Source organism: Sturnus vulgaris, chromosome 7, assembly GCF_052056855.1.
Source record: "Sturnus vulgaris isolate bStuVul1 chromosome 7, bStuVul1.hap1, whole genome shotgun sequence".
Lineage (NCBI taxonomy): Eukaryota > Metazoa > Chordata > Aves > Passeriformes > Sturnidae > Sturnus > Sturnus vulgaris.
In genome coordinates, this window is record NC_142249.1 from 23,572,467 (window position 1) to 23,597,640 (window position 25,174).

General features: G+C 37.6%; 1 protein-coding gene across 2 annotated transcripts in view; it reads left to right on the top strand.

The window, feature by feature from the left end:
- The window catches only part of GRB14 (growth factor receptor bound protein 14), a 58,725-nt gene extending 55,077 nt beyond the window's left edge, over positions 1-3,648 (top strand). For both annotated transcript variants that reach the window (XM_088168136.1, XM_014880895.2), the window contains one exon: positions 2,962-3,648. In XM_088168136.1, coding sequence (XP_088024262.1) covers positions 2,962-3,108 — 147 coding nt within the window. In that variant the 3' untranslated portion in view covers positions 3,109-3,648. The remainder of the gene's footprint in view (positions 1-2,961) is intronic.
- Positions 3,649-25,174: the final 21,526 nt, after the last annotated feature.

The following is a 25,174-nucleotide window of genomic DNA, read 5'->3' on the forward strand; positions in this document are numbered from 1 at the left end:
AGAGGAGGAAAAAAATCGATCAGATTAGCTATAAGAATTGTCCAGGATTTTGTTGTGTTTAAGTACGGAATATGGAGGATTCCTTCATCCAAAAGTGATAGTTATGCTCTGGATCTCATGTGATCATCAACATATAATCCTTGATAAGAATCCCAGGTGTAAGATCTCTGTGCATTCATTGACTGTAGTCACTTCTAGTATTTACTTTGGTGTAACTGTTGTGTGGTTTAGAAAACCTGAACTCTGTACAAAGAGTGTATGATTCTACTTCATTGGGATGTCCTTTAACTATCAAATTTAAGAGAGCCCTTTTGCTTTCCCTGTCAGGAAACAGACCCTCTCTTCTCTAAGCGCAGGAGACTTCAGTTATCTTCAGTTTCCTCTGAGATGGATTATTCTCTTCTTCCCTTCAAAAGACTGTGCTAAAACCACGCTCTTCTGTTGTGGGATCTTTGGAAGAACCAGGAATTCTTAGTCTTGATATAATTGTCTACAGACTTGGGTCACATTTTCTGTGTTGTTCATCGAGAAGACCTGTACCACTTCATTGCAAAACTTGACTTGAAGGAAATGTTTTTGAATTGTTTTTTAAGTAAAGCAATTTTTCCTATGCTAGTAACCAGAAGAAAAAATTGTGATGAGAAGAATTTAATCCACAGAGAGTGTCTCAGCATGGAAGCTCTCCCCCAAATACTGGCATATTTCAGTTCCTTTCTGTCAGTTTCTGGTTGCATTCAGTACCCTCATTCCATTCTCAATACCCTGACTTAAATGTGCTCTGTTTTTGCTAGAACAGTGCTCTTTAAAGATTTCAGAAAATTGTTGTTTAAGGGAGGAAGGGTTTTGGTTCCAGTTGCTGCTGATCTAAATGAAGTGATCATTTTCTAAAAACAAGGCATTTTGTATTACTGTTGTAAATTCATAGCTTATTAGTTGATGATCAAGGTTACCTCTTGGAATTTCAAATTCTACTGAATTTGAAACTCTTGCCTGTTTCCAGCCATTGTAAAGGCAAAGTTTCTTACTAAATGTAAACAAATAAATGCCATATACAAAGCCTTTTCACAAGGTAAAAACAATTCAATCTCTAAATGAATTATTTTTCTCTTGAATTTTAGGTTGCTTCAGATTATGCTGCACTTAAAAATGTCTCCTTTTAGATAGGGCACACAGCCTGCTAGTTCACGCCTCCCCCACGTAAAAAGGTGCCAATGTGTTAACATTGGCAACCTGTGCAACAGGTATTGCAGGTGGGTAGTAGGGAATTGATTGTGAAAATTTCAGAAGGAAACCTCTGGAATCCATTTGGGATCCTGTACTGTGAAAATTGGAGAGCTTGTTAGTTTAAAGGTATTTTTCAAAGGTATTTTTATACTCTGAGCTGATGCAAGTCCACTTCAATATATTCTATCCTGAAATTTCATCCATATGAAAGATGAAGAGTTGATACAGAATTCTCTAACTGTCTTTTTTCTAATAAATATTTTCTTGTCACAGCCTTCTTAGCTTGCAGAAGATGCTATGTTCTTGGGCAACAGGACTTTGATATGAATTTTTACTTTGCAAAATATTGATAGCTTTAGAATTAGCAATCTGTCTGGTATTCATTTCAAGGTTTGGAATTAACTTGTTAGGAGGAGAACAGACTTTTGGATTGTTAGCTCTCCTTGTCTGCATTGTGTTGGCAGGAGAATTACGTGCATTAAAAAGTCCAATGAATGATAATCCGTTTTCAGGTTCTTGGCTGGAGCACAGGAATTTACACATTCTCACACTGGTAATTCCTTAACTAGCAGTGTTTGACCTGGTTTGACCAAAGTCTGAGAAAAAGAAATTACAAACTACTTCCAGTAATGGTAGAAAGGGGTAGAGTAACCAGGAGTCATAAGCAGTTCAACAGCTGCTTCAGGCAAAACATCTTAATTACAGGTAAGACAGCTAATTATATCTTCTTTCTTCCTCTGTATTCAAGTAAGGTAGTTGCATCTTTCCCTACCACACCATCTGCTACTCTGTGCTAGCCCTACTTCAGGATTCTCTGTTCACTACTCTTTCAGTCTCATAAAGTATCTTTTTTTCCCCTTTTCTTTTTAAAAATAGTTAGAATCGATTTTTTCATCCTATATTTACATGAATACCAATTAGTCACTATTTCACCAATCCTCTTGATATTAGACATATCAGCAGTAGAGGAACTAAATCAAGAAATTATATAGTCAGCAGTGCAAAACAAATTGTGCAAGAGCTAACATTCAGTAACTTAGAAGAGGGAAATAGTGATTGCAAATTTTTAAGCATCTAGAAGTCAAAAGGAATCTTTCAAGGTATCTGTTGAAGTTTCTTCTTTCTCTTCTGTGTCTCTGCTAATACGTTTGGAGCTGCAGCAATTCTTCCTGCTACAACAAAGAGCTACTAGAGCAAGCATGTAACTCTTGTGAGGGGTAGTGTCTTGTGTAGCTAATACTACCCAGCACACCACTGCACTGGTGTGTAGCCTCATCACACAAAAGTGGTAGAAAATCACGGAAGTGAATGGAGCAGAGGTTGAAATCTATGAGTAACTTCAAGCTTGGTTGCTTCATATTGCTCTGTAAGAGCTCAGGGTTGGTATTAACCCCAGTTATCATTCCAAAGCTAAGGCATGAAGTAGTATTGTTAATGCAGAAAGAGTATTTCCTTTTAGGTGTGTGCTTGAAGTCAAATAATACATTGTTTTCCTATTGGGTTGTTCTTTGGTGTTTTTTTTTTTTTTTTGTTTGTTTGTTTGTTTGTTCTGTTTGTTTTTCTGGTTTTGTTTTTGTTTTTTTGTGTAAATGATCACTGTATTTCTTCTGCTCACAGTAGTTGCAAGATTATGAATATATTGGTGTGTAAGAACACTTCTCAAACAAGTATTGCAGTCAGAAGGAAATGCCATAGCAAAAGAGGATTTTATTGAATCTTGTTTTTCCGTTTTTACAGTTGGAAGATGATGGGAAGCTATTCTATACCCTTGATGATGGTCATACCAGATTTACTGATCTCATCCAGCTAGTGGAATTCTATCAACTTAACAAAGGAGTACTGCCTTGCAAGTTAAAACACTATTGTGCACGGATTGCTCTTTAACCAAAGCATTGTTGTTTCATCAAAGGGAAAGGAAGATACTATTATACTTTTTCCCCTAAATTTGTATAGCAAAAAGGGGAGAAAAAAATCATTACATTGTAAAGATTCTGTTTAAGCTGCAAAAAAATTAAATAAATTTATATTCTGTGTAGATAAGAACTTTGCTTTGTGATTGTCACAGCAAAATTAACTTAATGGTTTTGATAAACCATTGTTTCCAATGTAATTCTTTAGTGTTGTCTTGGACTTTTCTTTTCAACCGAAGACAGTTTTAAAAATATTGTGTAACTCCTACAAAAATATAACTGAAGGAAGATCTTTGTTCTGAGGTTAAAAATTTTTTTCTCTATAAATGTTTCTCATAATTTCTGTTCTTCACATAAATGAATGATATTTACTGTGGCAAGGATAAGAAGCTGAACTGCACATTTTATTTGTAAATAAAATGAATAAATATTTTGCACTATATTTTTGAATGCTACTTTGAGGATTATCGTATCCAAAAGGTGAAAAATCATTAAAACCACTTATAACTGCTCAGTTGTATTGAGTTGTGCTATTCTTCTTGTAATATTTTAAAGGATTCTTTTCTCTAATCCAATGACTAAATCTACATCTTTATACAGAGCTGGACTGTCACTTATTTGGCTGTGAAATGTATAAACATGCATAAATTATTATGTAGTGCATAATGTCGTTTAGTGCACGTATAATCTCTGATACAAAGAGAGGCAGAAAGACCTGTTAAGTACTGTGGTTCTTAAGTACTGTGGCTGGGGAAGGAATCAATTTCAATTGCCCTTAAAAATAAAAAGTAATAATAGTTGCAAATTATCAGTAATTTAGAATACTTAGAAATAAAGGTAAATCCAGTGGACGTAGATGAAAGCCTCATGAAAGTGTTCCTAGCTTATTTTGTTATTTATTATAAAATAAAAACGTCAATTTAGCTACCAGTCAAGCAATCTTTACAGATTACCAAGTATCTAACATTACTGCTGAAAAGAACTGTGCCAGCATACCAAGTCAAATTTTGGACCACAGCATTACAACTAATTTTGGTATTTGTGTTTTGAAAGAGAGTTGATAGTGCTTTATCCTTGAACAAAAACTCGAGTGGAAGGGGACTTGGGAAAGAGGCATCCCCATCCTAATGCTTTTCTGTCCAAGAGATTTGATCTTGTTATGAGGGCTCAGGATATTGTCCTGGGTGTCTTTACAAAGGGTAAAAGCTGGAGTAAAAGCAGTGTTTGAAGATGGGCCGTCAAACTGAGTCCAGCTTCCCCTTCCCGAGCCTGCTTGAGTTCCCTGACTGGCAGGCACAGCAGCTGCAGTGCTGCAGGAGGGGGAGGCAGAGAAGGTAAAGGAGATCTGGGCGAGGGATGGAGCCAGTGGGCCCGGGGCACAGCCGTGCCAGGATGTGCCAGCGGACAGGGTCACGGACATGGAGGCATTAGAGCAGTGTGGTAACTGTAGCCTGTGGTTTCGTTATTGTGCGTCTCTGGAAGGCAAGCATAATAACACAATACTGTGATACTTAATTTACCGACTTGATCCACACATCACTGACCTTTTCCTCTGGTATGCAAATGCAGTTTTTAAAGCTCATTAAAAAAGCAACTCTTCCTAATGTGTACCAAAGATACAACATATGTGGTGCCTAAGCTCATTATATTAGGAAAGCTTTGTAAAACTCTTTACTGTCTAATAAATTTAACTCTTAAACATCAGACATAGTTTCAAATTGTACTTAAAAATAATTTTAATTAAAGTTTCTTCAGGTTTGGTTTGATAATGTGATTACTTCTCAGGTAGTTTAATTTCAGATGTTGGCGTAGAATAAGTAGAAGCATTCTCTGCATCCCTTCTTAAAATCATCTCTTGACAAATGTCTATAGTCAATTGTAGTCCATTTCCACTTGGACATGTGAAAGTTTCACTGTAACTTTTATTTGTATTTATGTATGCTTGGCAGAGAAGCCAACTGCTCAGTGAGTGAGTACATGTCATCTTTGGACCTATCAGAAAAGAAAATAATGTAGGGATTACGTCACATAGTGGAGAGACATTAACCATCAAGAAGCTTTGCCTGCTTTTTCAGTTTTTGTTTCACAAGTGAAATTGAAAAAAACCAAAAAACAAAACTAAACCAAAATAAGAATAATGATAATAATAATAATTTTAAAAAAAAAGTAAAATTAAGTATTGTTTAATGGGATTTGGGCATTTGAACTGTCAAATATTCAAAACTTTCTTATACTGCAAATCATTTCCTCCTGCATTTTGACAGCTCTCTTAATTAAAATCTAAACTGAAATGCTGCTGAGAATACATGATCTCTTTTATATGATGTGTATACCTTTCCTGAATTCTACTGTTATTTGTGCCAGAAAAAACCAAACCAGTAAAACAAATAAAATCTAGTTTGCTGTTTAAATGACTTCACAGGCTACCTCCTTGTTTAAATATTACTGGAGAAACAAACATGAAGGAAGTAGTCTTAATGTGTAAGAGCAAAGAACCAAGCACCACCCCTCAAAAGTCAAATATTCTGATATCCCAGACTTCTTCCAGATGTACTAAATGGTACAAGTGGTTGATATATGACTATCAAGATCCTTGCTTGCAACCAATCAGAAAAAAAACAACAAGGAATTTCTATGAGATCAGCCAGGATGTGTCTGACCATAAAGTTCTTTGGGGGTGTAGGCAATGCTGTTTAGACAGAATTTCAGTGTGTTAACTGTCACTTCTAATTAGAAATACTACACTTTGGTGCCCACCTTCACAAAGAGAATTGGCTAAACAGGAGTTGTTAACAGCTCAGGAAGAAATCAGTACTATTTTGGGCAAGCCAGTCTATCTGTCTTCAACATTTGCTTCTTTACAAAATGTGGGCAATTTTATATCTACCTCACAGAATGCTTATGGACTGATTTTTAAGGAAAAAAAAACCCAAAACAACAGAACAATAGAAACTGGTGTTATTTGCAGAAGGATTTTGTAATATTTAAATGATACGTTTTTACCTTTAGTTGATGGAAAGTCAGTGCCAAAACACTTAGGCATGAAGCATAGTATTTGAAAAACTGTTCATGTTTTCTTCAGATTTAAAATTTTATGCTTCTCTGAGTGTTCATGGGTAGTGCACTGCCAGGAAGAGAGAAGTGAGCTTGCCATGTGGAGGAACCAAAAGCAGCATAAGTGCACAAGCCTAGCTGGGGTAATTAGCCCTGCTGGGGTATGCTCTGCGAGATGTGAGCTAGTGCAGAGATTGTGCTAGAGCTCAGCATTGTATTTGTTGGCATGCCCTTTGTGCCTTAGTTTCCAATCTAAAAATCTTCTTGGCTCAAAGGAGATTAAAAGTTAATTCACTGCTGTTTCATAACGCATATACATACATGGCCGGAATTAAGGTTGCACTGGCAGCATTAAATTACATTTTTAAATTTCTGAGTGTTTTTACTTAACAATCTTATTAAGTCACTTGAGGAATTTTTTGAAATGTAGTGAGTCTTCGAGTCATCCAGCTAAATGTTTTGAAAGAAAGCTTTAACCCATTAAATAAAAGAGGATTATGTATGTAACTAACTACAAGTGGGATCTTGCAACGATAATTGAATTTCTGTCAAATGTTGTCTGGTACATCCTGGTTTGAGAATTGTAGCATTTTGTGCTTCCCTGGAGGTAGAATTATTCTATAGTGGGCTCCGAGTATCTCCTTTTAAGTTAAAATCAGCTTATTTCAAGAGAATAGCCTTTTGTTGTTGTTGTTGTTTAAAAGCTACTCATCTTCATCTAAACAGAAGCCACTCATTCACTAATTAGTTTTAACTGTTTAAAACTATTTATTAGCTGTGGCTTGCAAATCAGTCTAGCATTTGTCTGTAAGAAATCTTACACATAAGTTTTGTTACCTTTATTAAATTAGTTTAGAAAAATACAAAGCCATTTACAGCTTACATCAGTGTTTCTATTTGATTAAAAAAAATTATTTTTATTCCTGTTCTGGTATTTCAGAGTACTATTCTAGTACTTTCACTGTAATGCATTCAATTTCTAATTTCAACTTTGTAGCCAAAATCATCGAAGATAGGACATAGCCCATTACTTGAATATACTTGTAAGCTTTCAGAGGTTAAACACTTATGGTCTATGCATAATCAATGTGTATGGTGGTGCAATTAATGTTAACTTTAATGAAATGCATGAATATTTAAAACTTAATGAATCTGACTTTACAGCACGCTTTACAGCCTGGCTCACATATGTGAACAGTATTGACTGTTGGCCTCTGGATGTCAGCAGTGTATCACGAAATTCCTGTAATCAGCCACTGTTTTCATGCTTTCTCCCAGAAATATCTGTGACTTGTGGTCTCTGCACACCTCCAGAACACCCAGTGCTTTTTCCTCTTATAAATTATTCACTTACTCTGTACCAATTAGTTCTACCAGTTGCTAGGTTTGTTATCAAGTTAAGCTTCAAGACAAGAACCTGAACTCAATGAGTGATTAAAAATTTATTAGCAGAGATGATTAAATATGCAGATAGTCTGTGAAACTTGTTCTTGAAACCATTATATTACCTTTTTAATACTAATGATTTGTATAATTAATTTTATAAAAGCCTGAAAGTCTTTTAAAAAAATTCAGAGTAGGACATAAAAGGGAAGAGATTAAATGCAGAGGAGGCAGTGAACCTGAGCATTAAAACAGCTTATTCACATGTATAGGCAATAAAGAGATTCCCTTACAGGAATAGTTTGTGGTTTTTCTTCCCCTCTGCTAAGTTGATTATTTTATTAATCTTTTAAGCAATTTGGGAAAACTCTTATCAACTAGTGAGTCGTATTTTCAAAATAGAACTTGATGCGATTAGCACTGATAATACAGATGATTCCTCAAAACTTTACAATTAAAACTCTGTCAAGATGGAGATGCAGTTCCTACAACATTTGAGCACATGCTGGATTTAGGCAAGTGAGGAGCCCCAGGGCTTCCATGGGGAGGGAGGTACAGGAGTGCCATTGGACACGGGGTGCCATTGGGCAGCATGGCTGGTGCCAGGCAAAGTTCCTGAGGAGGGGTTGCCCTCACACTGGTCCTGAAGGAAGGGTTGCCCTCACTCTGTGTTCCTGGGGGTGGGAGGAGGGCAGGCGTGTTGCAGCTGTGCCCATGGCCTCTTTGGGGTGTGGGCAGCAGGGACTCCCCAGAGCCCACTGTGAGGGGGAGCACCTGGTGATGTTGAACCTACAGGGCTGGCTCAGGAGATCCTCCTTTCAATGGGGGAGAGAAAACAAATTACTTTACTGCCCTTTAAGGGTGTAGCTGGAACAGAAGTCAGTCCTAGGGCCAGGCTTCTTGCCTTCCACGCTCCTCAAGGCAGTAGCTATGGCTGCAGGGAGAGCAGGCAGCTGAGAGCAGCCAAGGGTGCTGACATGGCACAGCTTTCAGCATCTGCTGGTACATTCAGGGGGGTGTGAGTTGGTTTGTAGCACCTGTGTGAGAGAGTTCAGGAGGAAATGAGACCTGGCCACACACTGGAGCTGAAGTGTGTCAGGGGCATGAGGGAGGCTTTAGGATGAGCTGTGGGCTGCCATCCCAGCGTGGCAGGCAGCACAACTCAGCACCCTGTAGCAGGGACAGCCCAAATTCTCTGTTCTCTCCCTCTCCTTCAGCTCTGCCTGGTGCAGTGCCACCAAAGGCCATAGCTGATGGCCCCAGGCACACGGTAGGAGCGAGCTGCTGTGGATGAAGCCTGAAGGGAGGTGAGGACCTGCTCCAGCTTCTCCTGGAGAGTGTGGACAAGGGGGGGTGTAAGCAGCCCAGCCTCCTGGAAAACCAGCAGCTGCCCCTCAGGTGATGCTGGTGAGCCCCACAAGCTGGAAACCATCAGAGTTAATGAGTTACCCTTAATAAATATGTGCAATGGGGTTTGAATAGTAGTTGTATGCTGGGATGAGGCTGGTATGAAAAGTAAGTGTTATTATTGTTTTTTTTAAGACTGGGGCTTTGAGATGGGAAGGGAAAGTAATGAGTGGAGCTTGTCATGCATCTGTTATGTTACCCCTTTTTGTTTTTCTCTTCTTTTTATGAAGTAGGGTGCCTTTATTCTAAAGTTCTAAGCTCTATGTAGCACTTGAGGCCTCAGTTCTATGAAGTACCATTTGTGGTTTTAGCCCTGGCTGTAGAAGGCAGCAGAACTGCAGCACAGCCTTTACTAGAGTGAGACCCAACAACCGTGTTTGCATTACTGTCCCCACTGAGCTTGCATGGCTAGGAGCTCACTGGGAAGGATAAGTCTGAGCAAAAAATGATTGTTCTTTAGGTAAAATAGAAGGTGTGCCTCTTTGATGGTGAGAAATTAAGACTGTGCCCTAGGAATTTCCCTAGCAGAAGGCAGTCTTGGGAAGCATTTCTGCAGTGCTCCCAGAGATGCATTGTACTCAGATGTCCTTGCTCTGAGCTAACTCAAAACACCTCTTTTGACAAAGATACTTCAGCTTCCCCTTCTACTGTACCAGTCACCTGATTGGGGACAGGGAAGGAGCAGATGAAAAAGCATTAGCTAGAGCAAGAATATTGATAGAAAAAAGTTAGGAGCACATTGACCGAGGTGCTTCCTGCTTTTCTCCTTGCAGCTGAAGCTGAACAAAGAAGGAGTGCTTAATCTCCCACTCCTGAATATAGCATAGAATGCTATGTTGCTATGTGAGGTCATGAGTTTAGACTGGTTTTTAATGTCAGTGAAAACTTTCTAAAATGAAAAAGCCCTTAAACGGAGGGAAATGAAATATATAATTTCAAACCCCTTTATAATATAAGAGAATGCAGGTAGGACAAAAAACACATGAAGCTTTCACAGGATTGTTTTTTTGGTTTTTTTTTTTTGTTTGTTTAATTTGTGGTTTGATGTGGTAATCTTTTAACAAAAATACTTGCTCTGCTAAATAATGTGGAACTTTGCAATTGCCAAATCTGCAGCCTATGCTAAATGTTTAAGTTCTGGGAAATAACTCATGGAAAAATATAATCTGATGATGGATGTGAGGTCAGCTTTGCAAACTAAAATATTCTTTCCCCAGTTATATGGTATAGGGCTGTGGTGCTCCGACCATATGCATAGCTAGTTATTTTTAGGCATTTAAGGAGAATGTAAAGGAGGTGATATGTGTAGGAGGGTGGAAGGGTACTGAGAGAATTTTAAGAGATGCTAACACTTGGAACAACAATAGATATGCTCTTGGAGTGATTTTTCCTAACCTGTACGCATCACGTCTGGAGGGGTTCGCTTCTGTACTAAACAATTAATGAGGTCCTCATATTTTAAATGATGCGTGTATGTCTTTGTGTGCTGTGCATAATGCTATGGATTTCTGTATGCCTAAGATAATGTGTGTAAGTGTTGGCAGGATCAGAGTCAAAGATGTCAAAAATAACTTGGAGGGCTTGTGGAAATTTACAAAGTGTAATAAGGTGATACTTCAATTGGTGCTGAAGTGGAAATTGTAGCTGATTTTATATTTAATGATGGTCTGTGGTCACTGGGTTCACTGTGACTGAACAATATCCATCTCTATTTTTGAAGTAAATGAAGAGCAGTATATGAAGTTGAACTAAAAATTAAGAATGTTTTTCTCTTGTATGTTGATATTGCTCTTTATGCTTATTATCCTGCATTGTGTGTGCATAAGAAAAAGAAACACAAAAAACCCAACCAAACCTCCCTCCATGCTGGCCCTGAGCTTTCCATAAGGAAAGAACTTGCAGTAGGAATCTATATTTGAAGTGGCCTTGGCCTTGTGAAAGTGTAAGATGTATGACACTTTTAAAGAAAAAGTTCTTCATTCCTCATGACTGTAGAGTTAGGAACTAAAAAATATTAAAGGAATGATCTGATTGTTTTGGTTTCTTGCTAGAAATAAAGCTAACATGCTAATTCAGAGTACCAGCAGTACAGGTGGTGCTTAAAAGGGCTTTTCCATGGAAAAGAAGTACAGCTGAATTGTATTACCACTTGATCAAGATAATGGGAGTTTGCAACAAATTCTAGATTGTTCTGTGAAATGCTTATTTGTCTGCAGTGCTGTGTGCTTTACTTCTGCTTCTACTTCCACTTGAAATAATGCCATATCACTCAGCATGGATTTAGAAACACAGGGAAGAATGAATATGTTTTTGCCATCACATTTATCCAAGGAGTTGCAAGAACGTTAGCTACTGATGTTCTTTTCAGCTTTTAACTTTTGTTAAAAGCTTTTTGTTAACTTTTTGTTTTCTTTTTCTAATTATATTTTTATTAGCTGCAGAAAATAATTTCTCAAGGTTTTTTTTGTGAATTATATTCCTAGATATTTTCCTATAAAAAAGAGATTTGTACGTTCTCTTAACAAATTTTTTATGTAACCTGGAAGCAGCATTGATTCTGTATCTACAGTGGCTCAATCTAGTGCTGGAAGCACTTGGTATTTAATAGATTAATGGACATGCACTGTTCAGGATGTTTTCAAAGTTGTAGCAGTAGGAGAAATGTGTATTTGATATAATACAGACTCTTCACAAGTAAATGTGATGGTGGAGAAATTCTTCTCTGTTAAGTTATACAGAACAAAAATTTTTAAAAATTCCGTTTTGAGTTAACTTACTATCTTTATAGTAGAGTACTTTGCCTTTACAGTATATCAGAGTGGTTGTGGGGAATACAAGAGAAGAAAAACTAAGCAAATAGGGATCTCCCAAAGAAGAGAACAGTGATAATGAATCTGGAGGAAACGAGCTTCGAGTGAAAGCTAGAGAACTGTGGCTGTTTAGCCATGTGATCTGTAGCAGTTTGAACCCTGAAAAGCAGAAAAGTGAATGAGAAGATGACATGGAGTACATTAGAAAAGAACAACTACTTCAGCTGCTTGGGACTGGGGAGGATTCTTAATCTGTTTGACCCATAATTGAGACATTCTTGCAGGGATGTGTATGAATCTGAAAAGCCTCACCACCTCTGCCAGTGACTTGTCTCATGGAGCAATTCTGAATTAGTGAAGCACTGGTATTTTTACTGGATAATTCTCAACCATCGCTTGGCAGCCTGATGTTGTAGGGGAGGTTTTGTTCTCAGGGGGTTGCGTGGATTATCTCAATCTAAGCATTTTATGCTCTGCCTAGCAGAAACAGTCTAGACAGGTGGAAAGATGGTGAGACAGAAGTGAGCTGTCCCCATCGTATGGGTTGCAGTTACAAGACCTGAGAAAAGATGAAGAGACTAGTCAGTCCTGTTTCTATTTACTAATTTGGCATCATTTGGTGTGATGGTATGTAATTGTAATTAAAATGCAATTGTCTTGTGACTCTATTCTGGCACAGGTTTCTGGCTGAAGATGTGGATCTATGCTTGTTAGGAGTTATCTTTGACAATTGTTACTTGGAAGTTTTACTGGAAGCTGACTTTGAAGTGTTGAAGTATTTGAATGTGCTGTGAAGTTTACTTTTAAACTTTGCTGTGGAATCTCTGCTGAAGAGTAGCTTAGATATTTAAAAAAAATAGAAAGGTGGAAACCACATATGTAAGCATGTTAACTTTTTATTAGAAGAAATCATTCCAGGAGACCTCATTAAGCCAGGACGATATTCTAAAAGTGAATATACATGTTGACAGCTACACCCATAAATTTGAAAACTGCAAACATGTTCAGCATAAAAGCCATTTTTGAAAAAAGCTGTTGCTCTGCCCTTGTACTAATTTAAGAATTGTTCATTCATTCTGATTTTTATAGTTTCTTTTCACATATATAACTGGGACAGTTTAAAAAGTGCTTTATAGAATAGTCCATGATGTCACAAACTTCATAATGCAGATGATTATTTTTAAAATGCACACTTTACATACAGGCTCAAAGTATCAAATCAACTCAATAATTCTATTTTTTTCTTTTTTAAACAAACAAAATGTCCTGTCCATATATTGTACCTCTGTACAGTATTCTTGCAAAGAATTTCTGTTTCCCAGGAATCATGATGTGAGTTTAAATTGCTTGGCTGTAGCAGTAGGTTTGGTGAAGAGGTTCTCTTGTTCTATTCCTAGTCTATCTGGACATATAATAGTCTTCACAGACAGCACAAGATCACCTCAGACAATCTCTTCTTTTGATGCCTTTCTGCCAGAGGACATTCAAGGTACAATCATATTTAAGATGATTTCATTAAAGTAGGGACTTCATATGAATGTATTTTGTAGAAGTGTAATTGGTACAAAGGGAGATGAGTATTCTGCCTGTGGATGCAGATTCTGAGGATAAATAAACAAACAGTCCTGACCTCAGGTTTGTTTTCTCACTGGTGTGGGAGGAAGGAGGAACAAATCACTTGTCTGCTCTGTGTGGGTGGAACCAAGATGGTATTTAGAAGATAGAATAATTTTAAGTGAAGATCAGTAAAGAGAAATCCCACCAGAAAGAACACAGGAAGATGGCAAAAAGTCATCAGGTGATGGAGACGATCTGAGGAAGGCACAAGACCATGGGTTGAAATGGTTCTTGAGCATTAAGAAACACAAAGTCTGTTTTTGTTTTTTGGGTTTTTTTGAGGGGAAGTGGGTCCCTCTTTTTTTGAGTAGGTAGGTATTTTTGTGGTTACTTTTCATATCTAAAATGTGTGTGTGCAATCTAATTACTTGTATTTTGTAATCTTTAGCAAATAGCTTCTAGGATCTACATGATAATGCTTTGGGAAGGATTTGCTATTCATGCTTAAATGTGTGTTACCTTAGATCTTCTGACAAATGGCCAGGGCAGTGTTTTTTCCCCTACTACTTGAATTAAATATTTCTAATAGAAAATAGACTTATCTGAATTTCCTTCTGGGCAGTGATGTAATAAGGAACAGGAGAGACAGTGAAAGGGTGCCAAAATAATTTGATGACACTTGAGATGAATTGGTATCTTGCCAACAGAAACAGTTTATGAGAGATATTTTGATACATTGACTGACCTGTCAAAGTGAAGTTGTTCAAAACTTTTGATAGGTGAATAGGATTGATGACAAATGAAAGACAGGTAGTACTATCCTCAAGGATGCACATTAATACATGCATGTTTGTATACTGACAGGACTCCAGTTCAGACTTCGTCTTCACAGCCAAAAGAACCAGTTTTGCTACAGAAAGACTGTCAGGTATGTTACTCTGCAGAAAATAAATTTACATGGAGTAAAGGAAATCATAAAGCCTACAGAGTTCCTGGATGGTACTGACACAGTCATTAGAATGAAATAATTGCAGACATAGTTGTGCTGTTTCTTGCCTTCTCCAATCTGACTGAATGCAAGCTCCTCAACCAGGCTTTTATTAGTGAATATTAGTGGAAACCATCTGGTAAAGAAGAATCTGTGCAAAACACTTCCTTATCTCTAATTAGTCTCTAACAGACTTTCATCTCTCATTATACTGTATGTTATTTCGGAGTAGCGGGAAGAGGAACAAGAGTAAATTGATTATCTCCATCAAGTGTGTCAGCCGCAGTTCTCAGTGAATCCCAGCATATTACTACTTTCCTGTGTATTGAATTAGACTGTTGCCTCGATTTTATTATTTGTAACACGTCCTGGTATCTTTGATATGAGCAAGGCAGAGAAACAACCCTCAGTCTGAGTGGGTTGTGGTTTTTGTTTTTCTTTTTGAGATTTTTTTTTTTTTTTGTTTTTGCTTTTTTCTGGTGTTGAGTAATAAAAAGTCAAAACTAAAACTTATGCATCCAAATTACAATGTCCAAAGGAGGGCCATGAAGATTGGTAAAGGATCTGGAGAGGAAGCCTCTTAAGGGACAGCTGAGGTCAACCTGGAGGAGACCTAATTGCAGTCTTCAACATCCTCATGAGGGGAGGTGGAGGGACAAGTAGTGATCACACTTGTGACCACTGACAGGACTGGAGGGAATGCCATGAACCTGTGTTGGGGAGGTTTAGGCTGGATATCAGGAAAAGGTTGTTCCCCCCAGGGGTGGTTGGGCATTGGGACAGGCTCTCCATGGATGTGGTTACAGCACCAGCCTGACATAGCTCAAAAAGAGTTTTTTCAATGTTCATGGGCACATGGTGTGACTTTGGGGGAGTGTTCTGTGCAGGGCTAAGAGTTGGACTTGATGATCCTGATGGGTACCTCCCAACTTCTCTTATTCTGTGATATTATGCATAGGAGATTCTTTATGTAGTAGAAACTCAAGAAAAAGTGGGGCTTCAAAGAGTTGTGGCTCTTGCACATTGCCCCCAGCTGACACTTCCAAAATCATAAAATAATTACACTGTGGACTTCCGATAGGAAATCTTGAATGTCGCTGTTTAAGTTTTTGAGCTTGGGATAGAGGCAATGACAGATCTAGACAAGGGTAACTAACAGGTTAGGAAAAACAGTAGTGGCAGAGAAAGGTCTAGAGTGATGCTATATGAGGATAAACAGCACTGGCACTGAAGAAGGAAAATAAAACACTGTAGCCTACAGCCAGTAACACATTACTCTGACCTAAACACTTCTGTGTTGCCTGGTGTTTGTGCTGGAAAAACATCTAAACATCTTTAGAAGAAGAACAATAAAGGCTCATCATGTCAAGTTGATGAATGTGGAATAAATATAGTGATTACAATTTTTTGTGGAAGATTTTGAGTTTTCCTCTGCTAACCAAAAAAGACTAGTTCTCTGCAGAGGTAATAGAGAGCAGGATTACATGAAGCTGTGAAAAAGAGTACCAAAGAAGTAGGTGACTGCATTGAGGTGTTTTCCACTTAAAAATTGAGATCTGCCAATTCATTTACTACTATTCTGGTGATACATGGAAACGAATCATGCTGGTGTGGTACACTGAGGTCAGAGAAGGAGGAACTGTGCTTTCAGTTCTCTGCTTTCCACTGAACATTAACTCAAATATTTTTAAGACAGCAGACTCAAAAATAATTCTGTGCACATGTTCAGGTGTTACTCTTGCTACCCAGTAAGACATATTCTGAAGTACAACCTGTGTACTGTGTCCATACTAACAGAGCATAGCAGTGTAACAAATACATCAGTGTGCTGTTAGTACACAATGGCATTTAGCTCCGAGTATTATGTGCAGACTTTTCCATTATTATAATGCAAAGCATGGTATGTCTTTGAGCAAGTATTCATGTTTTTTGTTTTCCTGCCATGTAGAGGAGTTATCAGTCAAAAAAGTAAAAAGTGATATTTTTATGTAGGCCAATAGATCATTATTACCTAGACTGATATCTTTTCATGTAATGGTTTGTAGATTTGGTTTGATTTTGTTGTTGTTGGGATTTGTTTGTTTTTGTTGTTTGGGTTTTTTGTTGTGTGTTTTGTTGTTGTTTTGTGGGTTTTTTATTGTTTGGTTTTGATTTTTTTTTTTTTTTTTTTTTTTTGTGCGACACAAGCTGCCTTCATTAGGGAGAAGAAAATAGATGGAGCTGGGGAACTGAGCAAATATGACCATATGGCAGCATATCCTAGCATATTCTTCTAGATTCTACTGTGGAAATAATAGCAGTAAGGCTTCTATGTTAGGTTCTAAAATAGGTTCTCTATCTAGGCCCCTTTTCTTGATTATAGTTTAAAAAAGACATAAACCTGTAGTATTAATTTCATATCTAGTCAAAACTACCTATATGTGTACAGTTTCTTGTTAAACCTCATTTTCCAGTTAGCTTACTTTAATTTTTCAATACTTTGGCTTATAACTGGAGTTAATGTTAACTGAGTTAACAGCTCTGATTCTCTTTGGGTCAAAGAATAATTTTTATGTATCCTCTCTCCTGTGAAACCTTCTGCCCCAAATTCTTGCATCTGGAAAACTGTTAATGCTTGTCAGAGGTAGAAATTCAAACTGACTTGTTCTACAGGAGAGATGGGAGAAAGCACAATGGAGCACTGAAGAGATGAGATAAAACAAATCAAAAAGAGGAGTACTCTTTGGCTTTAGGAAATGCTACTTTGAGATTAGGGGTTTCTCCTCATCTCATCCCCAAAATGCTGGGTCTCCTTTTGTAACCGTTTTGTCATTAGAGACCCTATTTCAGTGGGCTGCATCTTGTATGTTCTTAATTAGTTATTACTGGAGTATTGGCAGCTATTTGGTTCCATTTTTACTCTTGACTTCCACCCCCCTCTCAGGCAGTGTTACAGTTCTCATGTGAAGAAAGTTTTGTGTCTTTTAAAACATGCTTCTTGATGTGTTTACCAGATGTTTATAAGCAACAAGTAGTGAGTAGGTGATGTGCTTTACTTCAGCAATTGTTACTTTATAGATATGGGTGAAACTCTGCTGGGCAAGAGAGCAGTTGAAGAGTTGAACTGTCTCCCTTATGAATGTTTTCTGTATTCCTGGTGGCTTTTTAATGGGGTAATCAGAGCTGCATTTAAAAATAAAAGGTTTGTGATTAATTTGGTATATAAAATCTTGTAGTATTTTTACTTTTTTGTCTGGTTTTCCCTGTGTGTTTTTCTTCTGTTTTTAATACTGTTTGTTTTTTTTCTGACCCCTGAGAATTGAACTGGTGTTTTCATAGTGGTAGTATCTAACTGCTGACCAATCATTGCATATGCATGCCTCAGGGTTATTTTTCCCCATTACTTTGAATTTAATGATACTTTATTTTCTTTTAAAATGGGAGATAAAAGTTGTTACTGCAGAAGATTATGGGTACAAGAGAGGATGTCATCCTGCCTGAAGTGTTGTCTGATATAACTTGAATGTTTTAGAAGATGTAAAATTGGGGTTGTCAGTGCTCAGAAAAAGTCCAGTGAGGCAGCAAAGACTGTTGGATATCAAGGAAAAGGGAAAACAAATAGGATATTTTTGAGACAACTGACTGGGCTGGCTTTCTAAGTCAAGAAAGGTACTGATCCTGAAAAGAAAGGCTGGAAAATCTAGGACTCGAATGAAGTTGAGTGGATGAATGAAGCAGCATGAACTTTGTCTGGAAGGAAAGTGGAGAAAGAGATGGCTTGATTACAGAGAAGTTTGAAAGTAGAAATTCTTTTTTTTTCTAATTTGGTTCATTGAATCATTTGTGTACACTTTTACAAATGACTAGTAAATTAAACTTCTGAAAATTGCCATTTGTAAGTATTCCAAACTGCCAGTTTTAAAGGTCTGTGAAGATATCTTTCCATCCACTCCACTTCCCCTGCCACTTTCAGTTAAGATTGGATCCTGATGGATAGCATCATTTTGTCACATTGTGGCACTTTATAAATAACATAATGCAGTGATGTACAGTGCACTGACAATTGCAGTTTTAGTAGCTATTGGGAAAGCTAAAAATGAACATTTTTCATAATCTAGATCGTTTACCTTGGTGGCTGGGCTTTCTGCACATCTCCAGTATGTATTCCCATAAGATATTAAAAAAGACATATATGCTTTTATTATATTGTGTATACACTTTGGTAGGTGTAAAATACGTTTACATTTTAAATGCATTTGTGCTACTATCAGAGAAAAGCAAAACAAATTGATGCCAGGGGAAATGTCAGGCATGCAACACAGATTTGTTAAATAAACATTACTGTGTGGCATTAGCTAATGTTATCACTTTGTTTCCCTAGTGGCTCTTTTTTTGATTATCTGCATTTCTAAAGACTGTGCACATTTCATACACACTAAGAACAAACTACAAGGATTCTACTTAATGAAGAACCTTGCAAAAGATACAGACTATGATGGCATTTATTTGTTTACAGGTCTGCTAAAAGCACAGGAGTTTTTCGGTAATTTTTGTTGTGGAAGGGATGATGTGAAGAAATTTAATTATTGAACTTTTTGAAACTCTATGGGAACTGTATGTAGGAAAACTTAAAGCAAAATAGAATTTCAGGGATGCGAATGAGAGTAAAAAGTGTATAATGCTTTTCCGAAATATCTTTCAGATTAGAAACCAAGATAAAAGTGTGTATTTATAATTTGTTTATAACACTGTGCAATGGATAACACAGTTAGGCTTGTAATTGTGGAAGGTGATTTCATAACTTTCACTTGGCCTTTTACATATAAATTCTGCTTATTCATAGAACAGGGCTGTTGAAGTCAATATGCAGTGTAGATACTGCCCATAAATAGTGTAAGTTTAGGAAATCATGTGAAGAATTCTGTGTATGGGAAATCCCTCCTCCTCTAGCCAATTCACATCCAACACAGAGACTGGATTACCTGCAATTCCACTGCACAACTTATTCAAACAAGCTGGATTTATTAGCAACAATTCATAGTAATACCAGCTAGGGATTGGCTTGTTTATATATTTGTTGTTGCAAATATTAGGTTGCATAATGCATGTGTGTGTATCTGAAGAGGATAATGCTTATTTTGAGGGTTTGCATGATCAGCATATTTCAAGCAAATCTGAGGTAGAAAAGTGACCAGGATAAAAAAGAATATCAAAGCTGAATGTTCTTGCCATCTGTTCAGTTTTTCATATACCATGTTGCTGGTCTTAATCCAAGTCCAAATAGTCTTGTATCCATACTACAACTGACATCAGCTGGCCTGTTTTTGGCTGGTGGTAGAGAAGAAAGAAGGCTAAGGCAAGAGAACTGATCTGGACATATTGTTTAGAGCATCTAGAGGGGAAAGTTTGCACTGACATTACCTTTCCCAGGAAGAGAACTTTATTTGAACTCAAATCAGTAGTCTTGTATATGTGTGTAATTGTCAGGACTTGTTTAATGCATTATTTCCTCCCTAGTTGAATGTTGGCTTGGATGCAGGACACAAAGGTATATTAGGTTTGCTGATGACACTAAATTAAGAGGAGCTGTTGATTCCCTCGAGGGCAGAGAGGTCTTGCCAAGAAATCTTGACAAATTGGAGAGTTGGGCAACCACCAGCCTGTATGAAGTGTAACAGGAGTGAGTGCTGGATTCTGTAGTGCTGGACCCGGGATGGGGCAGCCCTGCGTGTACATTACAAACTGGGAAACAGAGGTTGGACAGCAGCCCCATGGAATGGGACCTGGGGGTCCTGGTCAACGGCAAGTGGAATATGAATCAGCAATGCCTTGGCAGCCAAGAGGACCAACCTTGTCCTGGGGTGCATCAAGCACTGCATTGCCAGCCAGGCAAGGGTGGGGATTGTCCTGCTCTGCTCTGGTGCAGCCTCACCTTAATTGTTGTGTGTAGTTCTGGCTGCCACAATATAAGAATAATATAAAACTATGAGAGGGTACCTAAAAGAGGGCTATGAGGTCTCAGGGGGAAGCAGCTGAAGTCACTTGGTTTTCCAGCTTGGACAAGGGAGACTTCTTTGCAGTCTTTAGCTTCCTCGTGAGGGAGAGTGAAGGAGCAGTGGCTGATTGCTCCAACACTAGGACCCAAGGGAATGGCCTGAAGTTATTAGGGGAGTTTTAGGTTGGATATTAGAAAAAGGCTCTCCACACAGAGGGTGGTTGAACACTGGAGTATCTCCCCAGAAAAGTGGTCACAGCACCAAGCCTGACAGTTTGAGAGTTTGCATAATGTTTCCAGATAGATGGTGTAATTTTTGGGGATATGCAGAACTGGAAGTTGAACTTGATGGTCATTGTTGGCCTCTTCTAAAGGAGGATATTTTGTGTCTTTGCAACCTAAATACTATTTGAGTATAATTAACTGGTTTTGATTATTAAGTGGGGAACTAGAGAAAAATTATATCTAAGGAAAAATATTGACTTCTCTCCTGACCAATCCATTACATGTAGCCTACAACAGGAATCTTCAATTGATTTAATGAAGCAGCTTGTAGAAGTGGCAAAGAGAAATAACTTAGACGATTTCTATTAATCTCTCTTGATGAACAAGAATGTAGAAGCAGGAGTTTGTGGATTTTTTAGATTGTAGTTTTGATGTCTGTATGATCTGACTTTCAATTTTATCTATCAGACTCAATCTTGTGGCTGTTGCTGCTCTCTGTTTCTGGAAAGAGGGCTGACAAGGCATTAGTGTCTCCTCTTACTCCTTTTTGGTTTTTTTGACTTTCTGAGCAATGCATTCTTTCCTTCCCTAATATAATCGTATCTTGTATGGGTAAAAAGATAGAATGATCTTTCTGGTTTCCTTCCTAGCTCCTGCTGCACTTGAGGGATCTGCTGCTGCCAAGGGAATGGTATGGCTTGGGTCTGACTTCTCCAGATCCTGATATGTTCAGAGCAAACATGTTTTCTGAGGACTTAACCAAAATATGGCAATGATCATTTCAGTATGTGCAAATTAAATATAATCGAAAACCTTGTAGCTTTGCCAGAATGGGTGGAATTTCTGTGTAGGTTAGGACAAATCACTTTCCCAAATGTTATGCTTATTTCCTGTTCCCCAAGACTAAAGCTGATTGCTTATTTCTTTGTTTTTCTTCCATGAATTAAAAACATTGAAGCAAGAAATTATCAATGGAGGAAAATGTAGTTTCAGGGAAGTTAAGTTCTGGTGAAGGTATGATTGTGTTGGAGGATGAGGTGCATTTAACTACAAATATTCTGTGTCTTTATTAACCATGTTCTATGGTGTATATATGTTAGAAACCTGCTGAAGAGAAACCTTGGGGCATGTGGGAGGCCTGGATGGACAGCTGTGTCAGAGGCTCATGGTACACCATACTGGACATGTACTGGGTTATTTTTAAATGAAAACCTCAAAAGAGTCGCAAGCCTTATCCGGATGAAGTTGAGTTGGTATATTAATCATTAATTTAAGAGATGGATCAGCTCCTAAATTTCTTCCTTTGTTGCATAAAACTGGAAGAGGAGAAATTCAACGTTTTGCTGTAGGTATAAAACTAATTGCTGCCTCTGTAATTTCTAGACTGGTTTTCAACTCTTTTTAAAAATGAACTATAAAAATAACCCTTTTTTTGTTATTGTTAACCCTATTATTGGACTCTATCACCTAGTGGAAGGATTTTAATCCCATCATCCACCTTTTCTCATAATTTTCTTGAAATCTATCATTTGCAGCATGTGGCAATGGAGACTCTTAAATAGTCACATATATTTATCCTTAAGAAGCAGGTTTTGCTGGGGTTCATGCTTGAGTCCGTTTTTCTTATCTTCCTCAAATGGCCAAAGTTAACTGATTTGAAAGGGCCTCATTTTAAATTACATTCATTCAGTGAAAACAGAAATTAACACTTAGAGACATCTATATGCTAATGATTGTAGCTCAGGGAATACCCTTCTAACCTTTTCAAAAGGAGTTGGTAAAAGCCATTTCACTTGAAAGCAACTTAGTAAAAATGGTAGATTAATTAAATACAATAAAATTTCCCTAAAATCTTTATCCCATTTATCACTTATCATTATTTTTCCTTTTCACACATGGTACCTTAGCTCCAAACTGAATGTTCCAGGATGCATTTATTAAAACTGTTTTTCTAGTGACATCTATTAGATGCTGAAAAACAGAGGTTAATAATGTCATGAGTTTTAGGGATGGTGTGAAAACAGAGGTGAAAAAGAGCCTCATCTATCACAGTACATAAGATACTAAATGTATGAATTTTGGCAAAAGGGTCAAAAATGTGTAGAGGAAAGATTTCTTATAGCCTTCCAGATGCAAAGGAATAAACTGAATGAGAAGATCCCAAGCTTTCAGGTCTTTTAAGGGTGGTGTCCAGATCCATTAGTGAGTTTCCTGTAAATGCAGAATATGACTATATTGCTGCTTATAGGCAAATTTATTATAGATGCAGTTTGTGTTTGTTCTTGACTCAGTTTGTAGGAGGTTAGAATTCCTGAAGAGGATAAATAGAGTATTGCACATATTAAGTGCCTTTTGCACACTGATATTCTGCCTTAAAGTATGTATGTTACTGCCTCATGTGCAACATTTCTTAGATAAGGTCACTGCTGTAGAGGCCTTGTAGGTCCTTAAATCGTGTTCCTATCAGGGAGAAAAGGCAAAGCTTGTGGAAACAGTCTTTGTTCTTAAACGGGCTACTGTTTGTGTTGTGCTTGTTCTTAGAGGAAAAATTTCTAAGCAAAAGGCCTAAATAGCTAATGCCTGGTTCTTCTTTGAAGCTATCCATCTGATTAGTCTTGTGCATCCTGATATGAAGTTCAAACTAGGGTCAAATAAAGTATTAAGCCCTGTAGTAGGATGTGTCTGCCCTAGGCTAGAAGCCATTTGCAACTCATACTTAGTTTAGATTTAATAGCAGTAAAAATCCTATTGAAAAAAAATGTGACAATTGCAATTGAAATTCCAGTGTGGGAGAGACTGGAGGAAGGTAATGGATCTGTACTTGGTTTACCGAGGAAAAGGCGGTGTGAAGATCCAAAAGGATCACAAGCTTTAGTAATACTTAGTTAAGCAGAACAACTTGGTTACAGAATAACTTTTTCTCTACTGAAAAGAGAGGCCTAGAAACCTTCCCAGATGGCTGAGCAGTGCTTCCACAAGCCTGATGGAGGCAGATGTAAAAGACTGCATTCAGCTCTGCCTCAAGATAGAATTAAATATGCTGGGCAACCTGACAGGAGAAGAGAGGTGGTGATGGTCTTGAGCAGAGGGACATTAGTGACTTGGGGATTGGAAAGTGAGGTTTTTCTGCAGGAGTTGACAGAGGAAGGTAAAAGACTGGGTGATAGCTACCTCCTATACGGCAAAGGAAGAGTAGGAATCTTTTGACTAAGAGTTGCTAACAGCTAATATATGATTAAAAAGGAGTAACTGTGCCTTGAGCACACACCAGAAGATTATGTGGGGTGTGAGAGAATGTCTTGTGCAGGCTTTATTAGCAGCTCAGCTGTACCCTAGGTTTTTCAGTGTTACCAGAAATGTAATGATCTGCACTGCTGTGTTTTTGTCTCCCTGGTCAGCAGAAAGACAGTTTTTAAGCAGCTGTTGCTTAATGCCAAAAAAAGCTAACATGACCTGGGATTGGAGCAGTTATGAACAACAGGATCTTTGTTTTTCACTGTTCTGAGTAGGAGCTGTTCTCTGCTTTCATGACTTCAACTTTCCCCTGGGTTTTCATCAAAATGTCTCTATTGAAATTCTTTGAAAATGGGAAAAGCACCTCACTTAAGCTGTAAGGTTTTAGTGTGTGTGCAATAAGGCACATATTTACAATGCTAAGTTGTCTTTCAGTTTGTTGTTCCTCCACCTCACCCTAAAAGCCAAAACAACTGTTAAAATCACCATTCTGCACCTAATCAATTTTGGAAGCAGTGCTTAATTCAGTGGCTGCCAGGAAGAAATGCTCTTCTGCACTATTATGGCCCTGGATACAACACAATAATTCAAACAATTTCCTTAGCTAGTACAAGACTGTCTTTTTTTGGGCAGTTGATACTGTATGTTATAGGCTGGTCTAACTAAATAAAAGCCCAGGGTGCCAGACTGGGCCTCTTTCTCAGGTGTCAGATATGAAAGTAGTTATGAAAGTAAACCCACATCTAAGTCCCTCTGGCACAGTAATACGGATTTGCAGGAGTTTAGCAAGCTAAAGCAGATCCTGCAAATTGAGCAAATAGATATTTAAAGCCATGGAAAAATTTGACTGGAGGACTTTCATAAGTCCTATTTGCTGAATCTATCAGTAAACTAGTTATTTGGTTTGCTATGGTGTGAAAATGTAGTTAGCTGAGAGAGTTATCAATCATTTGAAGATTTTATTCCCTGTAGAAAGATCAAAACTGACTGAAGTTGATACCATTTATGTTAATGAAGAGATTTTTAAATGGATAGCTATATTGTAGTTATGAGTTGTCATAATTACAACAAGAGAAAGAAAATGCCTATCAAAAACCTCCTACATAAAGATAACAGTGTAAAATTTCAATCATTTAAGGGTTTATTATTAAAAAAAAGGGCCTCTTTTGCTGAACTCTTATTTTCATTTGGTGATCTTCTGTTTTACTATACTTTGTCAAGTAGTGGCATAGGTCTCTAGATCCAGAACACATATAGACTATATCATGATAGGGAGAAAAATGCTGTCGTGGCTTGCTATAGCTACCAGCTGATGTTATTTGTAATGAAATTATGAATTTAATTAGAATGCTCCATTTCAGCTTTATTTTAATGATGTCAGTAAGATAAGATTGTATTGTCTGTCTGT